This window comes from Symphalangus syndactylus, chromosome 2 (genome assembly GCF_028878055.3).
Source record: "Symphalangus syndactylus isolate Jambi chromosome 2, NHGRI_mSymSyn1-v2.1_pri, whole genome shotgun sequence".
Lineage (NCBI taxonomy): Eukaryota > Metazoa > Chordata > Mammalia > Primates > Hylobatidae > Symphalangus > Symphalangus syndactylus.
The window spans coordinates 82,566,263-82,585,156 of NC_072424.2; the positions used below are offsets into that span (position 1 = coordinate 82,566,263).

Here is an 18,894-nt window from a genome sequence, read left to right on the forward strand (position 1 = left end):
GGAAAAACAAGTAACTGTGGAAAGCATTTGAAAACTGAAATCTCACCTTCACTTTGATATGTCTTTATTAAGTTAGAGAGCTCTCAAATATGCCTCACACAAATGAGGTGATAACTAATTCCATTTAGTCTACAATAGCAAATTACAACTCTATAGGTCACAAGCACCATTTCAACAAGGAGAGTTAATTATCTGTTTTATATGGTTAAATATGAGCTTTATAGTAGCCAGGTCTTGATCTCTTAAAATGACTGAAAATAAAGTTAGTATACATAAATAGATTAAGAGTTGAAATTTTATATCATGATTTCTAGACTTGGGTTTTCCTAACCAATATATTTTAAAACTTGGAAACTCAAATAGAGTTAGTAAATTTTTATTTTTCCAAATAGGGACTTTTATTTGTTTAAGGCCATCTACTAGCACCATTAATTTATGAAGTAAAAAATTTAACTCAAAAAAAGTAGACTCAAGGATAATCCTTAAATTGAACAAATTTAGTTTTATTTTACAAAGGACTAATAAGAAACCTCCTTTGGGCCAACCCTAGTCCTTGAGACAAGCATTTGGGAACCAACTGTTTAGAGGAACAAATGTTAGACTGAGTCAGGTTCCACTTATGATTCTATTACTTATTAACTGTGTGAATGCAGATAAAAACTCTGAATTTCAGTTTTCTCATCTATAAAATAAGAATATCCCACCTAGCTCACAGGTCTGCTGTGGAAATCAAAAATAAAATGTACTGAAATACTGTGAAAAATGTGACAAGTTGCAGAAAAAGTCATCTAGACCGTACAACTTACCATCAGCTGACTGGGTAAACAATGCATAATCAGGATTGACTATCTCATTGGACAGAATATCAAACCACTCACGCACAACACCTTGACCCTGAATTCAAGAAATAAAATTAAGCATCAACAGAAATATGTTATATTGGGAAAATTTTTTTCTAAATAACAAAATTTAAATATAAAGTTTCTTCCTTTATCAACTAAATATTAAACTTTATTCAAAAGGCATTTCAATCTTTCTTTACATACAGTGATTTCTACATCATCTTCTTTTATACCCACCATGCCTTCTTCTCCATAGAACCGTACAGCGATCCCTTGCTTTAGCTTTGCACAATTTGCTTTTGACACAACTTCACAGCTACTCCTAAAAATAGAATCTAAATATGTAGCATTGGTTAATTTTACATATTAAAATTTACAATAAAAAGCACTTTGTGCTTCACACAGATATGTTTCTTTGTTAAGCATACCTCTGTGAACCAGCAGGATATCATTTTCATTCACTGGCCTGTGCACCATGTCTGAATCTGGCTGTCCTGAATGCAAATGTTCATAGAACCATTCACAGCGATCTTTAAAAGGCTAGCTCAAAAAATAAGAGTAAAATATGTTAGCAGTATGTCAGTTATCTAATTACCAGATTTACTAGCATGCTAAATGCCTTTTCTACAAATAACCATTCTTAGATCTTTATTTACAATAAGGAGTTACTGGATAATGTTTTAACATTTCAATAACTATTCACAAAAAGGCAGAACTTAGCTGAAATAGTTTGACTACCTACAGAAATGTATTTTTTTAAATTCCTACATTTTCAACACAAAAGACTTGATAAATTTGGTTATGTCTCAGAACTTAATATCAGATATGTAATTGAACATATTTATTCTCATTTCTTTTAAATCCAAGCCTTATTACAATGAATTTTCACCCCCAGAAAAATTACGTTGCATGTTCCATTTAATTTTTCATGAAAATAATCTCTTACACCTAATCTTATTTATTTATTTATTTAGGTTTATTGTTGTTGTTGTTTTGAGACAAAGTCTCACTCTGTTGCCCAGGCTGGAGTGCAGTGGCGCGATCTCTGCTCGCTGCAACCTCTGCCTCCTGAGTTCAAGTGATTCTCCTGCCTCAGCCTCCCAAGTAGCTGGGATTGCAGGCACGCACCACCACACCTGGCTAATTTTTGTATTTTTAGTAGAGAGGGGTTTCACTATGTTGGCCAGGCTGGTTTTGAACTCCTGACCTCAGGTGATCCACCCATCTCAGCCTCCCAAAGTGCTGGGATTACAGGCATGAGCCACTGCGCCCAGCCTCTTACTCCTAACTTTATTCTTACTTCTATCCTTTAGAATACATGCAGAAACTGGAATGGAATTTGTTATCCCTTCCCATTCTCCACCCTAAAAATTGAAGAATAAGATCTCTTGAATAGCAAAGAGAGTCTCTCCCTTTTGTTCATCTGCCAGGTAAGCAAACTGTAAGTTATCTACAATTTTTGATTAATCAGAAAGTATTGAGTACTTACTGTGTACCAACACTGCATGTAACATAAGAGCAGTAAAAACTCCATGAACTTGCTAAAAACTGTTTAATACAGTTAAAGAGATGTGATTAACATAGAGTAACATTATATATATATATATATATATATAAATAAGTATATATATATATATATATAATGTCAAGTTATAAACAATGAAGCATGAGCTATAGAAGTCCTGGTCGTGGTAGCAAAGAGGAACAATGAAGTCAATCTGAGAGATACTACTTCTTTGAATAAGCATTAAAAGTAAGAGAAGAGGCTGGGTATGGTGGCTCATGCCTGTAATCCCAGCACTTTGGGAGGCCAAGGCAGGAGGATCGCTTGAGCCCAGGAGTTTGAGACCAGTCTGGGAAACAGTAAGACCCTGTCTCTACCAAAAAAAAAAAAAAAGTCTTAATTAGCCAAGCATGGTGGTATGCGCCTACTGTCCTGGCTGCTCAGAAGGCTGAGGTGGGAGGATCCTTGAACCCAGGAGTTCAAGGCTGCAGTGAGCTATAATTGTAGTGTGCTCACTTTGTCACTCCAGCCTGAGTGACAAAGTGAGACCTTATCTCTACAAAAAAAAAAAAAAAAAGTAAGGTAAGATATCTGCAAGATAGAACTTATGAACAAAAATAACTTAAAGTGGAAAAGCCCTTTCCCCATAACCTACCCCCACACTCCTAGAAGGTACTGGTGGAAATATGAGTAAGATTTTATGTATCATGAGTTTAAAGATATAGTGGGGTGTAACTATTAGGGATTTAGAAAGAGATACTGGACAGTGATGCAGCTGAGACACTGAAAATAAAGCCATGAACAAAGGTAAAGTTGGAGACAGGATAAGGTTCAAGAGATGAAAGATACAGAGAACAAATACCAAGAAAAAGAAGTTTATGATCACAAGTCATGACTGAGAATTTGCTTAGCAAATGATACAGATGGCAAGAAAAGTCAAAGGAGAACCAAGGTGGTGCAATACCATCACAAAAGCTAAGAGTTTGAAGAGATAAATATGATGAATACCATCCAACACCACAAAAAAGTTATCTTCCAGGTGGCTTTTAGGACACCAATAAATTTCTTCATCTGAGCTAAATTAAATAGGTTTGTTTTAAAAGATTCAAACATCACTGGTTATTAATTCTTAATAAAAACATAATATGATCGATGAGAGATGAACTTCTGCCTTTTAATATTTGCTTTCAGTAAGAAAAGAATAAATGCTACCTTTTTAAAGTTAGATGTGTAATTTTGTCCATACTTCTGTCTTCCACATTTTTTATAAAGCACTGGTGTTATATGTTATATGCATTACTGTGCATATAAATTAAATATTTCATTTTCAGTTAACAAGCTGGAATATAAAGTCCTTGAAATTCTAATGCTAACTATTTCTAAAAGTTTGGTTTAAGAGGAGAGAAAAAACATTACACAGAAGCAATTATTTAAGTATGGGCTTTGAAGTCAGATAAACATGGTTTGAAATCCTCACTTTGTCACTTACTAGACTTATCTTAAGGAAATTATTAATCCTCACAGAACTTTAGTTTTCTCATCTGTAAAACAGAGAAAAGAATCTACCTACTTCAAGAGCTAACTGTTAGGATTAAATTAAGTAATTCAAATAAAGAACATAATTATGATAATTATAATAATCATAATTATAATAATAAACTAGCAATCATTTATTAAGCACCTATAAGCCAGGTACTTTTCGAAGCACTTTACAATGCATTACCACATACAACCCTCACAACACTATAAGAAAAAGGGACTTCTATCCCCATTTTACCAAAGAGAAAAATATACTAAAAGCATTTATACTAATGCTCTAATACTCAATACCTAGAATGCTCAATAAATAGATATTATTCTTATTGTCATTCACAGCAGTGTTAAAATTATTGTCAATAACTAAAAGAAAACTTACTGTCCACTATAAGATATTAAACTATATCATTTATCTATGAAATGTGAACCAAGAAATAAAAACAAATGGAACCTTTTCAAGTAATTCAAGTGGAACATTAAAAGGTACAAACTGCTACCTTCAAAAGCTAATACAATAACTATAAGATCAAACACACACACACATATGCAAACACCTACACAGCCAAATGGCACATTTTCGTATGTAAACTTTCTAGAGTACCTGCATTTCCATAAATAATTCACAAAACAGGACTGATTATAGAGGCTCCTCTTAATTGCATTTGTACATCAATACAAAATGTTTCTCCCTTTAACTACTGGCCACCTGAAAACCACCAACAGAAGAAGAAGTCAATCCCTTAGCAGAGGTAGTTGTTCTTTTTAACTTTCTAGAGGAGGACAATCTCCAAGTTACAGAAAACTTCTAAGTACAGTAGAGTACAAAGTACTTTTTTGTCCTCTGATGTGAGAGCAAGTTGCCAATATAATGTCCAGTCCCCTATAAACCACTTAGGCATTTATTTCCTACAAACAAGGGAATTTTCCTCTATAACTAGATAACAACCATCAAAATCAGAAATTAATTCTGATAACATTACTACATCAGATCCCATTTCAAGTCTTGCCAATTTTCTAATAATGTCCTTTTATTGCAAAATGATTCATGAACTGCCTTTAATTGTCCTGTCCTGTCTCCTTCACTCTGCTACATTTCTTCAATGTTTTCTTAATTTTCATAACCTTGATAGTTTTAAAGACTGCAGGTCAGTTAATTTTGTAGAATGTCCCTCAACTGTATTTAGTCTGATGATTCCTGATGATTAAATTTAAGGTGTGTACCCTTGGCAAGAATATATCACAGAAGTGATGCCATGTTGTCCTCAGAGCATCCTATCAGCTGGCACACTGCTATGTCTGCTTTGATCACTGCTAAGCTTCTCTACTGTAAGGCACCCTTTTTCTCTTTGTAATTATTCTGTCGGGAGATAATTTGAGACGGTGTAATCATCCTACCCTTCATCGGACTTTCCATTTATTCATTAACTTTTTTCAGTACAGACTCATAGGTTCCTATTTATGTTGCCATCATTATTTATTTTGATGCTCAAGTTCTTCCAAATTTGGTAGTGGGAGTCCATCCAACCTGTCTTCCGAGTCATGTTAACATAACCCCACCAGTCTTTGAACACTTCCTTACTTTCTTACACAATAAGACGTTGCAGGCTTATTTTATACTTTCCCTGATCTAGCCCTGGAATTAGCCATTTCTCCAAGGAGCCCTGGTTCATTGAGAATGGTACTGAGAGAGCAAGAGCTAGGTGCCAGGTTTGCTACATGTATCTATGTAGATTTAAAACTAAATTCAAACTGGTAACTCCAATTCAGCACAAGGTTCCTTCTAATTTCCTCCATTTTGTAACTCCTTTCTCCAACAACGAGAGTTAGACTCTCATACTTGCTTATTTGATCAACCTGCAACCGCACTCCCTTGGTATGTAACCAATCTCCAATGACTGACATGGCCCCTGCACCCCACTGAGGCTCCATCAGACAGCACTGATCAGCTGCAACCACCGCCAACATGGACACCCTCCTTATGCCACTCTAACTCACATGACTCACACTGGGACCCTCTTCTACACGGACACCCTTCTTAATCACATCCAAACTCCAAAACCCCACACTAGGCCACCACTACACATGTAGACACCCTCCTCACCCTAGTCAGGCAATAAACACCTCCCTCTCTGGGTCAACAAAGTGGATACCTAATACAGATGCTTTTTGACTAAATTGTCCAGGAAGGGAAGAAAGAATAGAAAGTAAAAAGCAGAGACAGTATTAGGTTGGTGCAAAAGTAATTGCAGTTTTTGCTATTTTAATTAATTTGACAATTTTAATTTGGCAATTAAAAGTAACTGCCAAAAACCGCAATTACTTTTGCACCAACCTATATTAAAAACAGCAGACTATCTCTCAAAAACTAAAATCTTCTTTCACCTATTATCTCATTTGCCCCAGAACAGTATCATATAGTGTAAGTTAAGAAATTGAACTTGGCCAGGCGTGGTGGCTCATGCCCATAATCCCAATACTTTGGGAGGCTAAGGCAGGAGGATCACTTGAGCTCAGGAGTTCAAGGCCAGCCTGGGCAGCATGGCAAAATCCCGTCTCTACAAAAAACACAAAAATTAGCCAGGTGTGGTGGTATACACCTGTAGTCCCAGCTACTTGAAAGATTGAGCTGGGAGGATCACTTCAGCCCAGGAGGCAGACGTTGCAGTGAGCTAAGATTAACTATACTCAAGCCTGAGTGACAGGTAAAACCCTGTGTCAAAAAAAAAAAAAAAAAAGAAAGAAAGAAAGAAAGAAATTGAACTTGAGAACCAGACAGACTTTTAAATTCTTGTTCTCCCATTTAGTAGCAGAATGACTTAAACAAGTTACTTAACCACTTCAGCTTAGAAAAAAAGAGTAGCCATCTTACACAATGGTTAAGAAAATAAAATAATTCATGGAAGCAGGTACATAGTACCTGACCTAAAATCAGTAAATGTAAGTCATTATTACTGCCTTCTCTTTCACATTATCATTATTAAACAGATGTCAAAAGATCCCGCTATATACTTACGTATAATTTTATAAAAATTAGTTCATAGCTTAACTTCTGAAAGGACAAGTGTCCCTATTAGGACATTAAAAACCACTTATAATATTTATTATGACTACTAACCAAACCATTGCCTACAGTCTGTCCTACATATCTGGCAAATTATTTTCTAAAACTTTGCCAGAATTATGCCATTCTCCTAAAGCAAGGGTATCAGTGGCTCCTAACAGCCTAGCAAACAAAGAAAATTCTTCAATCTGGAAATCAAGGCTCATCATTGGATGACTTCAATCTACCTTTCCAGAACTCTATCTTGCTCCTATCTACACAAAATTTCTGCTGCAATACTGCAGTTTTACATACTTTTCAGTCTACATGCTCCAGCCCACATGCTGGCTAGAAAGTTCTCCCTCCTTGTTTACTCCCATCAAAATGTTGCATATTTTTTCAAGCTTTCTCAAGGTAACTTAAAATCTGCCTCCTCTGAAATTTCCCCTGACTACAGATGCCAGAGCCAGCTCTTCCTAAACTTCTAACTTCCTCCCTTAAACTCCTAAAGATCCAGGTTACATTGTAGTTACTATTTTATACATATGTTTATTATCTCCCCAGCCAGAGTGAATTAGAATCCTCTTACAGAAAGGAAGTAGGTTTTCTGTCTCCAAAACAACTACCATTTATTGAGCATATATCACAGTCATTCTTGACAATTTATTCTGGACAATAGTTCTATGAGGCTGCTGTCATTATCTCCATTTTGTAGATGAAGAAACCAAGGGCTCAAGGATGTTAGGAAATGTGCCCAAAGTTCACATAGCTGGTAAGGAGCAAAACAAGCTTTCCTCCAGCTAGCTTCACGTAACATGAGATATATGGAATGAACAGGTACACATGTGGTAGGGGAAAGGTGGTCAGGTCAAATAAGTTTGGAGGATTAACAAAGCTAAATCACTATTTTTACTAAAGGGCTTCTCAAAGTCTTTTAACATGCTGCCAATGTGATTTATAAATTTCCAAAGGGCATATGTTATGTAATTTCCCAAATGTATTTGGGGGCTAAAATCCTTTTCAAAAGGACAATCAGCCTTATAGAACTAAAGAGTTTCATTAAGCTCCTTTTAGGAAATGTGACAATGTGTTCTGTTGTTTTTGTACAGACCTCTGTACATAGTAGGCACTCAATACATATTTCTTGAAGAAAACTTACTCCTCATATTAAAGTAACATGCAATCATTCCTCTTACAACAGAATGTCTGAAGTGTAATAATTATTCCACTAAACAATATTAGAATTTTAGAAATTAATTTCATTAGATAGAATAAAAAAAATGAAGAAAAATTTCTACCTGTGCTTTTATGATATGCATGAATCTTGACATCAACTCAGGACATTCAAGGAGAAAGTGAAAGTGGTCAAATATAATTTTGGGATTTCTAAAAGAAAAATATTTTGTTTAAATGGACAGGAAGAATGAGTAGCATTAAGTGAAATGCAAATTCAGATACATTGACACTGAAACAGAAGAAAAACACATAGTAATCCACATCTATTAAAGTTTCATTTGTTATTGAGCATATTTTGAATAGTATGAGAAATAGTATTTTTTCTGTTTAGATGAAACTGTAAGTAAAGAGAGGAAAGGCTAGCAGGGTAGTCCACAAACCCCAGCAAGCTTACCTATTAACAAAGCATTTTAAAACTTCATCATGTTTGCAGACAAATTCAATGAAACGAGGTGAAGTCATTCTGTGGGGGGTAAATATCAATCAGAATACACAGGCAAAAGACTGTGATATAATATAGCAAACTTGATAAATATATATTGAACTGGACTGGCTTCTAAACCAAAACAAAAGCATTTGGTTTTGGATCTTCTTTGTAAGTTTAGGAAACTGAAGTATGCCTAGCCAATTTGTAAAATGATTCTAACTTCTCATCAGCAGACAATACCAACAAGTGACTTTTTAAAAATCTTGACATTTGGCACATTTCTGCTCTACACATTTCAAATACATAATTAAGAGATCTTATACAAGGTGACATTCACCATTCTACAAAGTAATAATATATATTGCTTATTTAAAATTTAAATATTCCCTACTAGATCTAGATTAGTATGAGTATCTTAAAACAAGGAGAAAATAAAACTTTAAATCAACAAATTATTATTTGCTGTTTTTGAAATTACATAAAGATCACTGCTTTTCATCATATATCAGAGAAAAAAAAAATAAGCCAAAACTTTCTTACCCTGGAGGCATCTGACAAGAACAGCACATGTAAAAAGCTTGAATGACAGCACTTAGCCGGTTAGCTGTCATAGAAATAACATCCTGACAATCTGCACTGGCTTCCTGTCTCCCTGCAAGAGCATCTGGTTTAGATTCCCTTGTGCCAGTGGACAGATTTTCATAGCTCCCAGGTCCTGGAGGTTCAAATGGAGAAATGGAAGCAGCATCTTGATCTTGGCCTTTTTGTTTCAGTAAAATAGAAGTGATCTCTGTTGAGTCTCTTTTGTTTTTCATCAATTCTGTGGCTATTAAAACTAGCCATTCATCTAATGAGTGCCAAAGCAATTCCAGAGGCTGAGAGAGAAACAAAAGTGTTTTTTAAACATCATTCTTAAACTACAGGATTAAAAAAAAAAAACCACCCAACTAGACAAATATTATAAAAGAGAAAATTTACTCTAATCATTTCTATCTTCCCAAGTTAATGTGATAGTAATGCCTAAAGGTAAGTAACAAAATTATACAAATGCTACATAAATGACAATTTCTTCATTTATGGCAATAATTTAATTTGTATGTATGTATTCCTTGGAATAAAAAGGAAAAACTAAATCTAACAAAAAATTCACAAGCAATCTTTATTCTTTTAATTTTCAAATGTTTAGTTTTAAAAGCACACATTACTATTATATATAATCACTGTTAACATTTACTGTATTAATATGATCAATGTCAACCACTTTCAATTAAACAAATAAGATTTTTTCAATTAAAAAATGAGAATCCCTAATTATATATAATCACTCTTATCATTTTCTGTATTAATATGATCAATGTCAACAGCTTTCAATTAAACAAATGTCTTTTTTCAATTAAAAAATGAGAATCCCTAAAGAACCTAATGAACAGCTTTTTTACTGTGCTCCTTTCATTACATATAATTCCTAGAATTTGGATAATTTTTGACAAGAAATTATAAAATGTGGCTTATTTATGTATATACATATACTTACAGACACAATCCATTTCTAATAATTAGTGTTTTTTTAAAACAAGAAATACAATTACCAAACTTCTATTAAAATACTGACTAGCAGGCCGGGAATGGTGGCTCACGCCTGTAATCCCAGCACTTTGGGAGGCTGAGGTGGGCAGATCACTTGAGGTCAGGAATTCGAGATCTGCCTGGCTAACATGGTGAAATCCCATCTCTACTAAAAATACAAAAAATTAGCCAGACATGGTGGCACACACCTATAATTCCAGCTACTCGGGAGGCTGAGGCAGGAGGATCACTTGAACCCAGGAGGCAAAGGTTGCAGTGAGCTGAGATCACACCACTGCACTCCAGCCTGGGTGACAGAGCGAGACTCCATCTCAAAAAAAAAAAAAAAAAAAAAATACTGAGTAGCAAATTCTTAATTCCAAGTAAAGATTAACAACTTTCTATTAAAAAAAAAAAGATGAGGAGAGAATAAACTATTTCCTATTATTATTCTAGCTGGGTACAGGGGCATGCATTTGTAGTCCCAGTTACTGAGGAGGTTGAAGTGGGAGGATTGCTTGAGTCTTGGAAGTCAAGGCTACAGTGAGCTGTGATCATGTCACTGTACTCCAGCCTGGGTGAAAGAGTGAAATACTGTCTCCAAAAAAAAAAAAAAAAAAAAAAAAAACCTGCTAGGATATTTTTAATCCCAAATAAAGATTAATAGTTTGTAAGTGGTACAGTGGTTAAACAATCCCTTCATCCTACACTATTTTAAATATTCTTATTGAGAATGATTAGCTATCCTTCTGCAAATAAATATAAAAGTTAATCTCACTTTTTGAATCTGACATGATTACAGAATGCTACAAACTAGACCATGTGCTACAGAAAGACTCACCTTTAAAATATTTCAAGGAAAGAAATAATCTTTCTTTTAAAGACTGCTATGGAAGATTATACAACCATATTTGGAACCTTAGAAAATGTTTGAATAACCTATTCTGCCAGGAAATTCTTCCCAATTATTATCTAACAAATACTTTCACTGCCATTTTCAGCCTTTCTTCAGATTTCTGTAACATTCTCTTTTTGAAAATATTTTACTTACTGAATTTGCAAATAATTAAATCACCTCAGGCCTTCATTTACACGTTCAACCAAAAAGCAGAAAAACACAACAAAACCAACAAAACCACCACTACTACAATCAACAAAAACCTAGTTCACTCACTCAACCAGTACTATGCACTAGGTAGGCCAGTAAGTACAATGTTTCCTTTTTTAAGAGAAATTATACCCTCCTTTGAAGTTAAAGTAAGTATCCCTCTCACCCATAATGAGGGCTCTTCCATACTCACAACGGTTGACAGATTTGGAGTCCCTGAACTGCTTAAAGAAGGGCAAGAAGCACCCAGCTGCCATAAATACTGACAGATACCTTCACTGAAAATTCTAATCATGATCCAAGTTGAAACTATAGTTTCTCTTTATGAGCAAAACACTGAACCTGCTGTAGAAGATGAAAAGAACTTATGTCAGCAAAACTATTTAGCTTTATATCAGAAAACGAACTTCTGAAATGGAAAGAACAGGTGGTGATATAAAACTGCTTGAAACAAAATGAAAAAAGAATAATTGGCCTCTAAATGAGAAAAGATAAAACCTAGAAAATCAACACACTGAAAGGAGGTAAGGCCTAAGGAAAGAAATGACACAGGCTGATCATGCAGATGAGCACTGAGTCTAAACCAACAGCAATCCTATTTTCAAATACTGACAATGTGTAAAAAATGAAAGACAAATTTTCAGTGGTGCAGAAATAACACCAAAGAAAAAAATGGATATGTGTAAAAATGACAACAAAAATATCGAAAAGCCAGAGTTTTTAATAAAGGAACACAGCAAATAATTAGAAGAATGAGAAAAAAAATAAGTTATAAGCCACATTGGACCTTTCTTCACTTTTCTCTCTTTTCTTACCTTTTATTTCTTCAATCACACATACACTAAAACTAAATCCCAACCTTGAGGTGAGTTTACCTAGTAAGTTTTCTCTTTGAAGATCTATTCAGAAAATTCATTCTTCAATCACAAAAAAGAATACTATGAAAATAACTTTAATTTCTAACTATGGTAGCAGCCACCAACAAAAAGGATTCAAATAAATTTTAAAATTAAAAATAAACCATTGCATACTGTATCTATGATACTTTCTATATTCATAAATAATAAAATACATTAAATAAGAAACACCATAAATACCAATTGCTACTGAACAATGAGTTAATTACTACTGAAAATATTAGCAGTTTTCTTGGTACCACGAAAATACTGCTTCATTCATTATTGAGTGATCCTTACCGAAGAATTATATTCTACATATAGTAACAATGATATGACAATCATACATGATTTATAAGCATTTTCAGTCATATTTCAAAATATAAAATCTCAAGCTTACTGAACGATTTTTTAAAATTTCAAGAAGTGCTGAAATGAGGAATGAATTTGGCAGAAAAGTATTATTAACTTAATGTTCATTCATAGTACCTTGATATCCTGTTAGTCTGACTATTCTTAACCTAATAATGTCAAATGCCACAACCCACAAGATACGATCTTGAAGTTACAAAGTTTCACAATCTTTCTTGGTTACCAAAATTTCCAAATTGTAAGTCTATGAAACCATTAATAGTCACAGCTTACTATTCACAAAAAAAGAACACAGCAAGACTCAGGAAGCCTAAATTGTCTTCCCCATGTTCACTGTGCTTCAAAAATAAAAATGATCTTCTCCTTCAAATGCTCCAAAGTTCCCAAGGCACTAGATAAACATCTCTTAATGCTTTAAGAATGGCTACGTGTTAAGACTAACTTAAAGAACTTCTAAAATAAATCAGAAAACTAATAACAGGATGTTGAACAATTTCACCTACTAAAAACACATGGCCTATAAACCCACTCATTCTTAATGGAAAACCCATTAGTTAATTTGAACAATAAAGTAGCATTAAAGTACCTTGTTAATGAAATGGAAATTAGGGATCAATTGCTACCTCAGACAAAATGTGGTAAGAATTAAAATGGTATTTCCAGTCTAACATCACAGCAACTCAGTAACTAGCACAGATTTTTACAACTTGAAATCACCCCACAATGAACAGGAGATCTGATTCACATGGATGACCATGTACAGTTTCTATTTTTATCCTTGTAAATGGAAGGGCAGATCATTTTGCCAATCCCCAAAGATTCCACGTTTCATTCATAAAACTGGATGTTTTAAAAGAGACTAATAAATTCTTTAACAGTTAATACTTATTAATGTGTTTAAAAACTAGCTGAGTTTTACAATTAGTGTTTTACCAAAATGGAAGTTCAAAATTTAAGAGAAAATGAGTGATGAGAAGAAATAGTAGTTGTCAATGCTGTAGAAAGTAGTATCTTAAAAAAATGAAACAAAGATACTAACAAAATTCTTGAAATAAGAAAGTATTTATATATTATATATATCATGGATACATGACAAAACATAAAGTCTGGGTTCTATTTTTTAAACATAAGCTAAAAAGGAGAAACAGAGATACCCTTTTCTACTCTATTATGTCTGTATTGACTGTGTAGATAGAAAACTAACATTTAAATCAACATTTCAATCATTTAAATCACCTATAGAGAAGCTACTTAACACATATTTTCTGATGTTAGCTAATAGGCAGCAGATTGAAATTTTAACCAAAGAAATCAGACAAAATTAAATATAATCTAACTCAATTTGAATAATATTGACCACATCTATACCTGATTTGATTTTATATTCATCATTACAGATGAGTAGAAAGTATGAGTCAAAGTCAAATCATAGGTAGATTCCATGACTAACAACGTGAGCCACACCAGAACACATTAAAAACAACTTTGTGTGATATGAATGTTTGAAGCAGTAAAGCTTGCTTAAAACAGCCCTGACAAAAAGAGCAGGTCAATAATGTACATCAAAATTTTACAAAGACAGTAAGTCGTCACTCCTAACTAGAGCTCGAGGAAGTGGTACATGAAAAGCCACATGAATTACAAGAATGCATAATTTCATTCTTCCAGGAGGTGGCACAATAAGAAAAAAAAAGAAAACAAAAATACACACTCAACGTGCACACAAACACATACATATATGGCTAAAAACTTTCCTTCCTAGACTGATTTTTTTAAAGAGAGTAAAACAGATGGACATTTATACATAACCTTTCTAAAAGACTACCATATCTATTCTAAGTATTAATCTACTAGTGTCAAAGTTCTTGCAAACTTTATTTTTACCTTTTCGCAAAAATTTTCCGTGTAAGAAAAGAATCACTTAGTATAGAACACTAGTTTAGCTTTGAATTTTACAGACAGCAAAGCTGTCAATCCTAACTAGTTTTCAAGGAAGTGGCACATAAAAGCATTTATATCACTTTTTTGATAAATAACCTATATTTTATACTCAAACGATTGTTTAAAGAAATGTAAGTTGGCTGGGTGCAGTGGCTCACGCCTGTAATCCCAGCACTTTGGGAGGCAGAGGCAGACAGACTGCTTGAGCCCAGGAGTTCGAGACTAGCCTGGGCAACATGGCAAAACCCCATCTCTACCAAAAAATACAAAAATTAGCCAGGTATGGTGGCATGCACCTCTAGTCCCAGCTACTGGGGAGGTTGAGGTGGGAGCATCACCTGAGCCCAGGGAGGTCGAGGCTGCAGTCAACCATGATTGTGCCACTGCACTCCAGCCTAGGCAACAGAGTGAGGCTCCATTTCAAAAAATAAATACATGAATAAATAAAAAACACGAAGTTATTAAATTACACATTTTTCTAAAATCTGTTACTTTAAAATGCCACCCAAAAAAACAGTAACAACAGCAATGATAGTCATATTCATTTTGTTTACTTCATAAAATTATAATTTAACATGAGTAGCAATACTCCCTTGGTTTTTACATGAATCTTCCAAGGACTTCATCCATATGTGCTTAGAAAGGCAGCTGAAGCAATATAAAATATTTTAAGAAAATATCTCAACAACTCTTCCTTGCAGTTATCTCAGGAATTAACTGTTAGTAAACCCAGTAAATGAAAGTACCTTACTTTGAAAACACATACAGACACACACCTAACACACATATCATATTAAAATCTAAATAAAAACTGTGCATTTTATTTCCTTACTAAGAAGAAATACATTTCTTTCAAAAGCATGCTGGCTTTTACCAGCATGTAATATGCATGGCTGCATATTACATTAAAAACCTATAACTTAATAAAATTAATTTTAAACACTAAATATCTCTACCCTTAGAATAAAACACCAATGGAATAAAAAATTTTATTTGTAAGAAAAATACAGAAAGCTCACCAACTTGCTATTGATTAGACAGAGTTGAGAGGAGAAAGGTGTCCCTAATTTTAAGTGATATGGGTATAAACCAAACTTACAACCTGTTCATGAGCTTTCTGATTAATGAATGCATGCTTTGTCAAATTCATCTCTTTTATGTCTATCTTCCTAACAATGCCATATACTTTTCTCACCTTGAACACCTGGCTTCTTGGAGTTTTATTCCCATTGTAGCCCATATCAATTCCATTACTAGGGGAGGATGGACCAATTCGAAAGACGTGACAAAACATTCTCACAATCCTTAAAAGGCTCTTCATTTGAGCATCATAATTGCTAGAGAGGCTGAAAATAAAAATTAAAATATGAGATTAGATGGAGTAAAACAAATTACATCTTAAAATACTTATTTTAAAACATTTTCATCCCACTGACCATCTGTTTCATATTATAACGTAACTAGAGTAAAATTCCTTTCCTATCATGATAGCAGATAGAACAGTTTAACAGGAAGTTATATTATTTAACTTGCATATAAATGAATTACTATTTCTTAAGCACCCAGAATATAACCAGTGATCAAAGCATAAAACATGAAGAAAATCACTCCTTTAGAATAGTTGGTTTCTTGTGGCAACAACTTCAAAGCAACCCCTAAACTTTTACTTTCAGAAGTATATTTGTAAATTAAATTTATACTTTAGAAGTCTGATTGTATTTCACAGAGAAGCAATGGTATAAATCATCATATTCTTAGGCCAACCCACAACTGTTTTAACGAAGAAGCTAAACTGAACTCTCTGCCACTATATCCGTAATCCCATATCCCCTTCCCACCCCAGAATAATAACCAATTATTCACATATAGAACATTCACAAATTGAAAAATTTTAAAGTTGCTATCTGCATTAGATTTGTTCTCTACATAATGGGCTGCCTTATGACTATACACAAATATAGGAAATATTTGCCTACCATGAAAAAAGAAAAGACTAAAATTCAATTAACACTAAATCATATTAAATTAACATAAACTCACTTTTACTGATCAGAAAGCCCTTCAGAATCCCACAGTACCTTGGTATTGGTCAACATCATGAATACCAATCATTACGTTTCCACAGAAAAACTGTACGAGTTAGGCTAAATTTGTATTGAATCTAATAATATATCTTTAAACACAATATTTTTGTTGGTTGATGGTGGTTTTATTTTGAAATCTCTAACATCAGTTATCTTATATCACAAATGTTGGAGCAAAGCAAAGAGTTGCATGAACTTCTGCACAGAACAGCAGGATTTATCTTTGTATGTTGGAGGCCGAAAGGGTGAAGGTTGTGATCAACTCAGTATACCACTGGAGGCCATATGAGTAAACAGCAAACTGTTCTCATTAATGCAGGATGCTGGCAAACTGACAAACTGTGTCTGCCACCCAGAAGGAATGCCGAGGGCAGTCACGACCCAGGCATAAGTATTTCTTGTGATTAGGTACATCTGAAGCCTGTTAGCAACAATATGAACCTGTGATCAATCAAGCAGCTGACCAATCATTTGCTCCTCTTCCCTGCTCTTTCTACCCAATAAATACCAAGGGCTGTAGAAGCTCAAGGTTGTTGCTGCCTTTGCTCACTAGAAGCACGGAGCTCTCTTATTCCCCGGCCCCTTCCTGTAAAACAGTTGCTTTTGGCCCGGCGCGGTGGCTCAAGCCTGTAATCCCAGCACTTTGGGAGGCTGAGGCAGGCAGATCACGAGGTCAGCAGATTGAGACCATCCTGGCTAACACGGTGAAACCCCATCTCTACTAAAAGTACAAAAAATTAGCCGGGCTGGGTGGCGGGCACCTGTAGGCCCAGCTACTCAGGAGGCTGAGGCAGGAGAATAGCATGATCCCAGGAGGCGGAGCTTGCAGTGAGCTGAGACTGCACCACTGCACTCCAGCCTGGGTGACTGAGTAAGACTCCTCTCAAAAAAAAAAAAAAAAAAAAAAAAAAAATATATATATATATATATAGTTTCTTTTGTCTTAAGTTTTCATTTCTGTGTTCATCCTACTTTGTTCAGTCTCGTAATGACAGTTTCAAGTAGTAACTGTCATAGTGACGGTCTCAAATAGTAACCGTGGCAGTAAGCCACATTTGTATAAATTTAATTATCAAAAGCTTACTCTCTCTTCCCTTATATATATTTTACCCAGTTCATTGAAATCTTCCTTCATGATATTTGTAGGTTTTCTCCAATATTTAAAAAAAAATAGTATTAGTAAGATGGTAATGACAAACATCGACTTTCAAGTATTTGTTTGATAAGTACCAAATTAGAGGGCATTTTCAACCCTGGTGATATGAACCAAAATTTCTTGACATTTTCACTTTAATAGTCATGTTATTTTCTCATTGTAAGACTCATTAAATTGTTTTAAAAGTCAATAAAAATTAACTTTCAGCTACGAGTGTTCGTAAAACATCAATAGCTATTGCTGTCAATACAGCTAGAGCACATTAGCACAGCCTTTTTTGCTCAGTAATTTTGAATCAAATGTGTACAGAGTGATTTAGTTTGCACTGATTTTTACATATTTGTCTTTATGAAATAGTGATTCTAATTGTATATCATAAGATTGTTGACACTAAAAAAATAGAAATGTAGTTTGGTTGTAACCATCTCCTTCTTTCATTGTGTTCCAGCTCTTGGAAAAGTTAACTACAATGACTCTAAATTCTGTGAGAGAGATGTGAATTTGATTTTCTTCTGCAAAATTACCACATATGCAAATATTTGTTTTAAGTATCTTAGGGAATACATCATGGGTTATCTTACTTTAAGGTAAGAGGTATTTTCTTAAACCATGGAATCTGGTTATTATTAATTACAAATAGTCAAACAATTTTGTATTACTTCACTCAATTGAAACTTCTTCTAAGATAAATCACTGGTGTAAAAAATATCATTTTCTCACTTTCCCACCAGTGAAGTATCTCTAAACTTCATATACCCTTTTCCAGTTGATCATAAAATGGTTATTTGTTCCAAAGCTACCATGCCTCGAAATAAAAGTTTAAAAATTAATTTCCGGCCAGGCGAGGTGGCTCACGCCTGTAATTCCAGCACTTTGGGAGGCCAAGGCAGGCGGATTACAAGATCAGGAGATCGAGACCATCCTGGCTAACACAGTGAAACCCCGTCTCTACTAAAAATACAAAAAATTAGCCGGGCGTGGTGGCGGGCTCATGTAGTCCCAGCTACTTGGGAGGCTGAGGCAGGAGAATGGCGTGAACCCGGGAGGCGGAGCTCACAGTAAGCCGAGATCGCGCTACTGCACTCCAGCCTGGGCGACAGAGTGAGACTCCATCACAAAAAAAAAAAAAAAAATTAATTTCCTAACTCAAACCCCTATCATTGTAAAATCTTCGCCTTTGGTTTAT

At 34.5% G+C, this 18,894-nt stretch overlaps 1 protein-coding gene across 12 annotated transcripts in view; it reads right to left on the bottom strand.

Annotated features, from left to right (window-relative positions):
• The window catches only part of HACE1 (HECT domain and ankyrin repeat containing E3 ubiquitin protein ligase 1), a 127,570-nt gene that overhangs the window by 40,764 nt on the left and 67,912 nt on the right, over positions 1-18,894 (bottom strand). For all 12 annotated transcript variants that reach the window (XR_008653598.2, XM_055260030.2, XM_055260004.2 and 9 more), the window contains 7 exons: positions 15,664-15,814; positions 9,126-9,460; positions 8,553-8,621; positions 8,221-8,308; positions 1,271-1,382; positions 1,080-1,177; positions 807-894 (listed from right to left, as the gene is read on the bottom strand). Coding sequence is in view for 11 of the 12 variants with exons in the window: in XM_055260030.2 (XP_055116005.1) it covers positions 807-894; positions 1,080-1,177; positions 1,271-1,382; positions 8,221-8,308; positions 8,553-8,621; positions 9,126-9,460; positions 15,664-15,814 (941 nt within the window). In the remaining variant the exon portion in view is untranslated. The remainder of the gene's footprint in view (positions 1-806; positions 895-1,079; positions 1,178-1,270; positions 1,383-8,220; positions 8,309-8,552; positions 8,622-9,125; positions 9,461-15,663; positions 15,815-18,894) is intronic.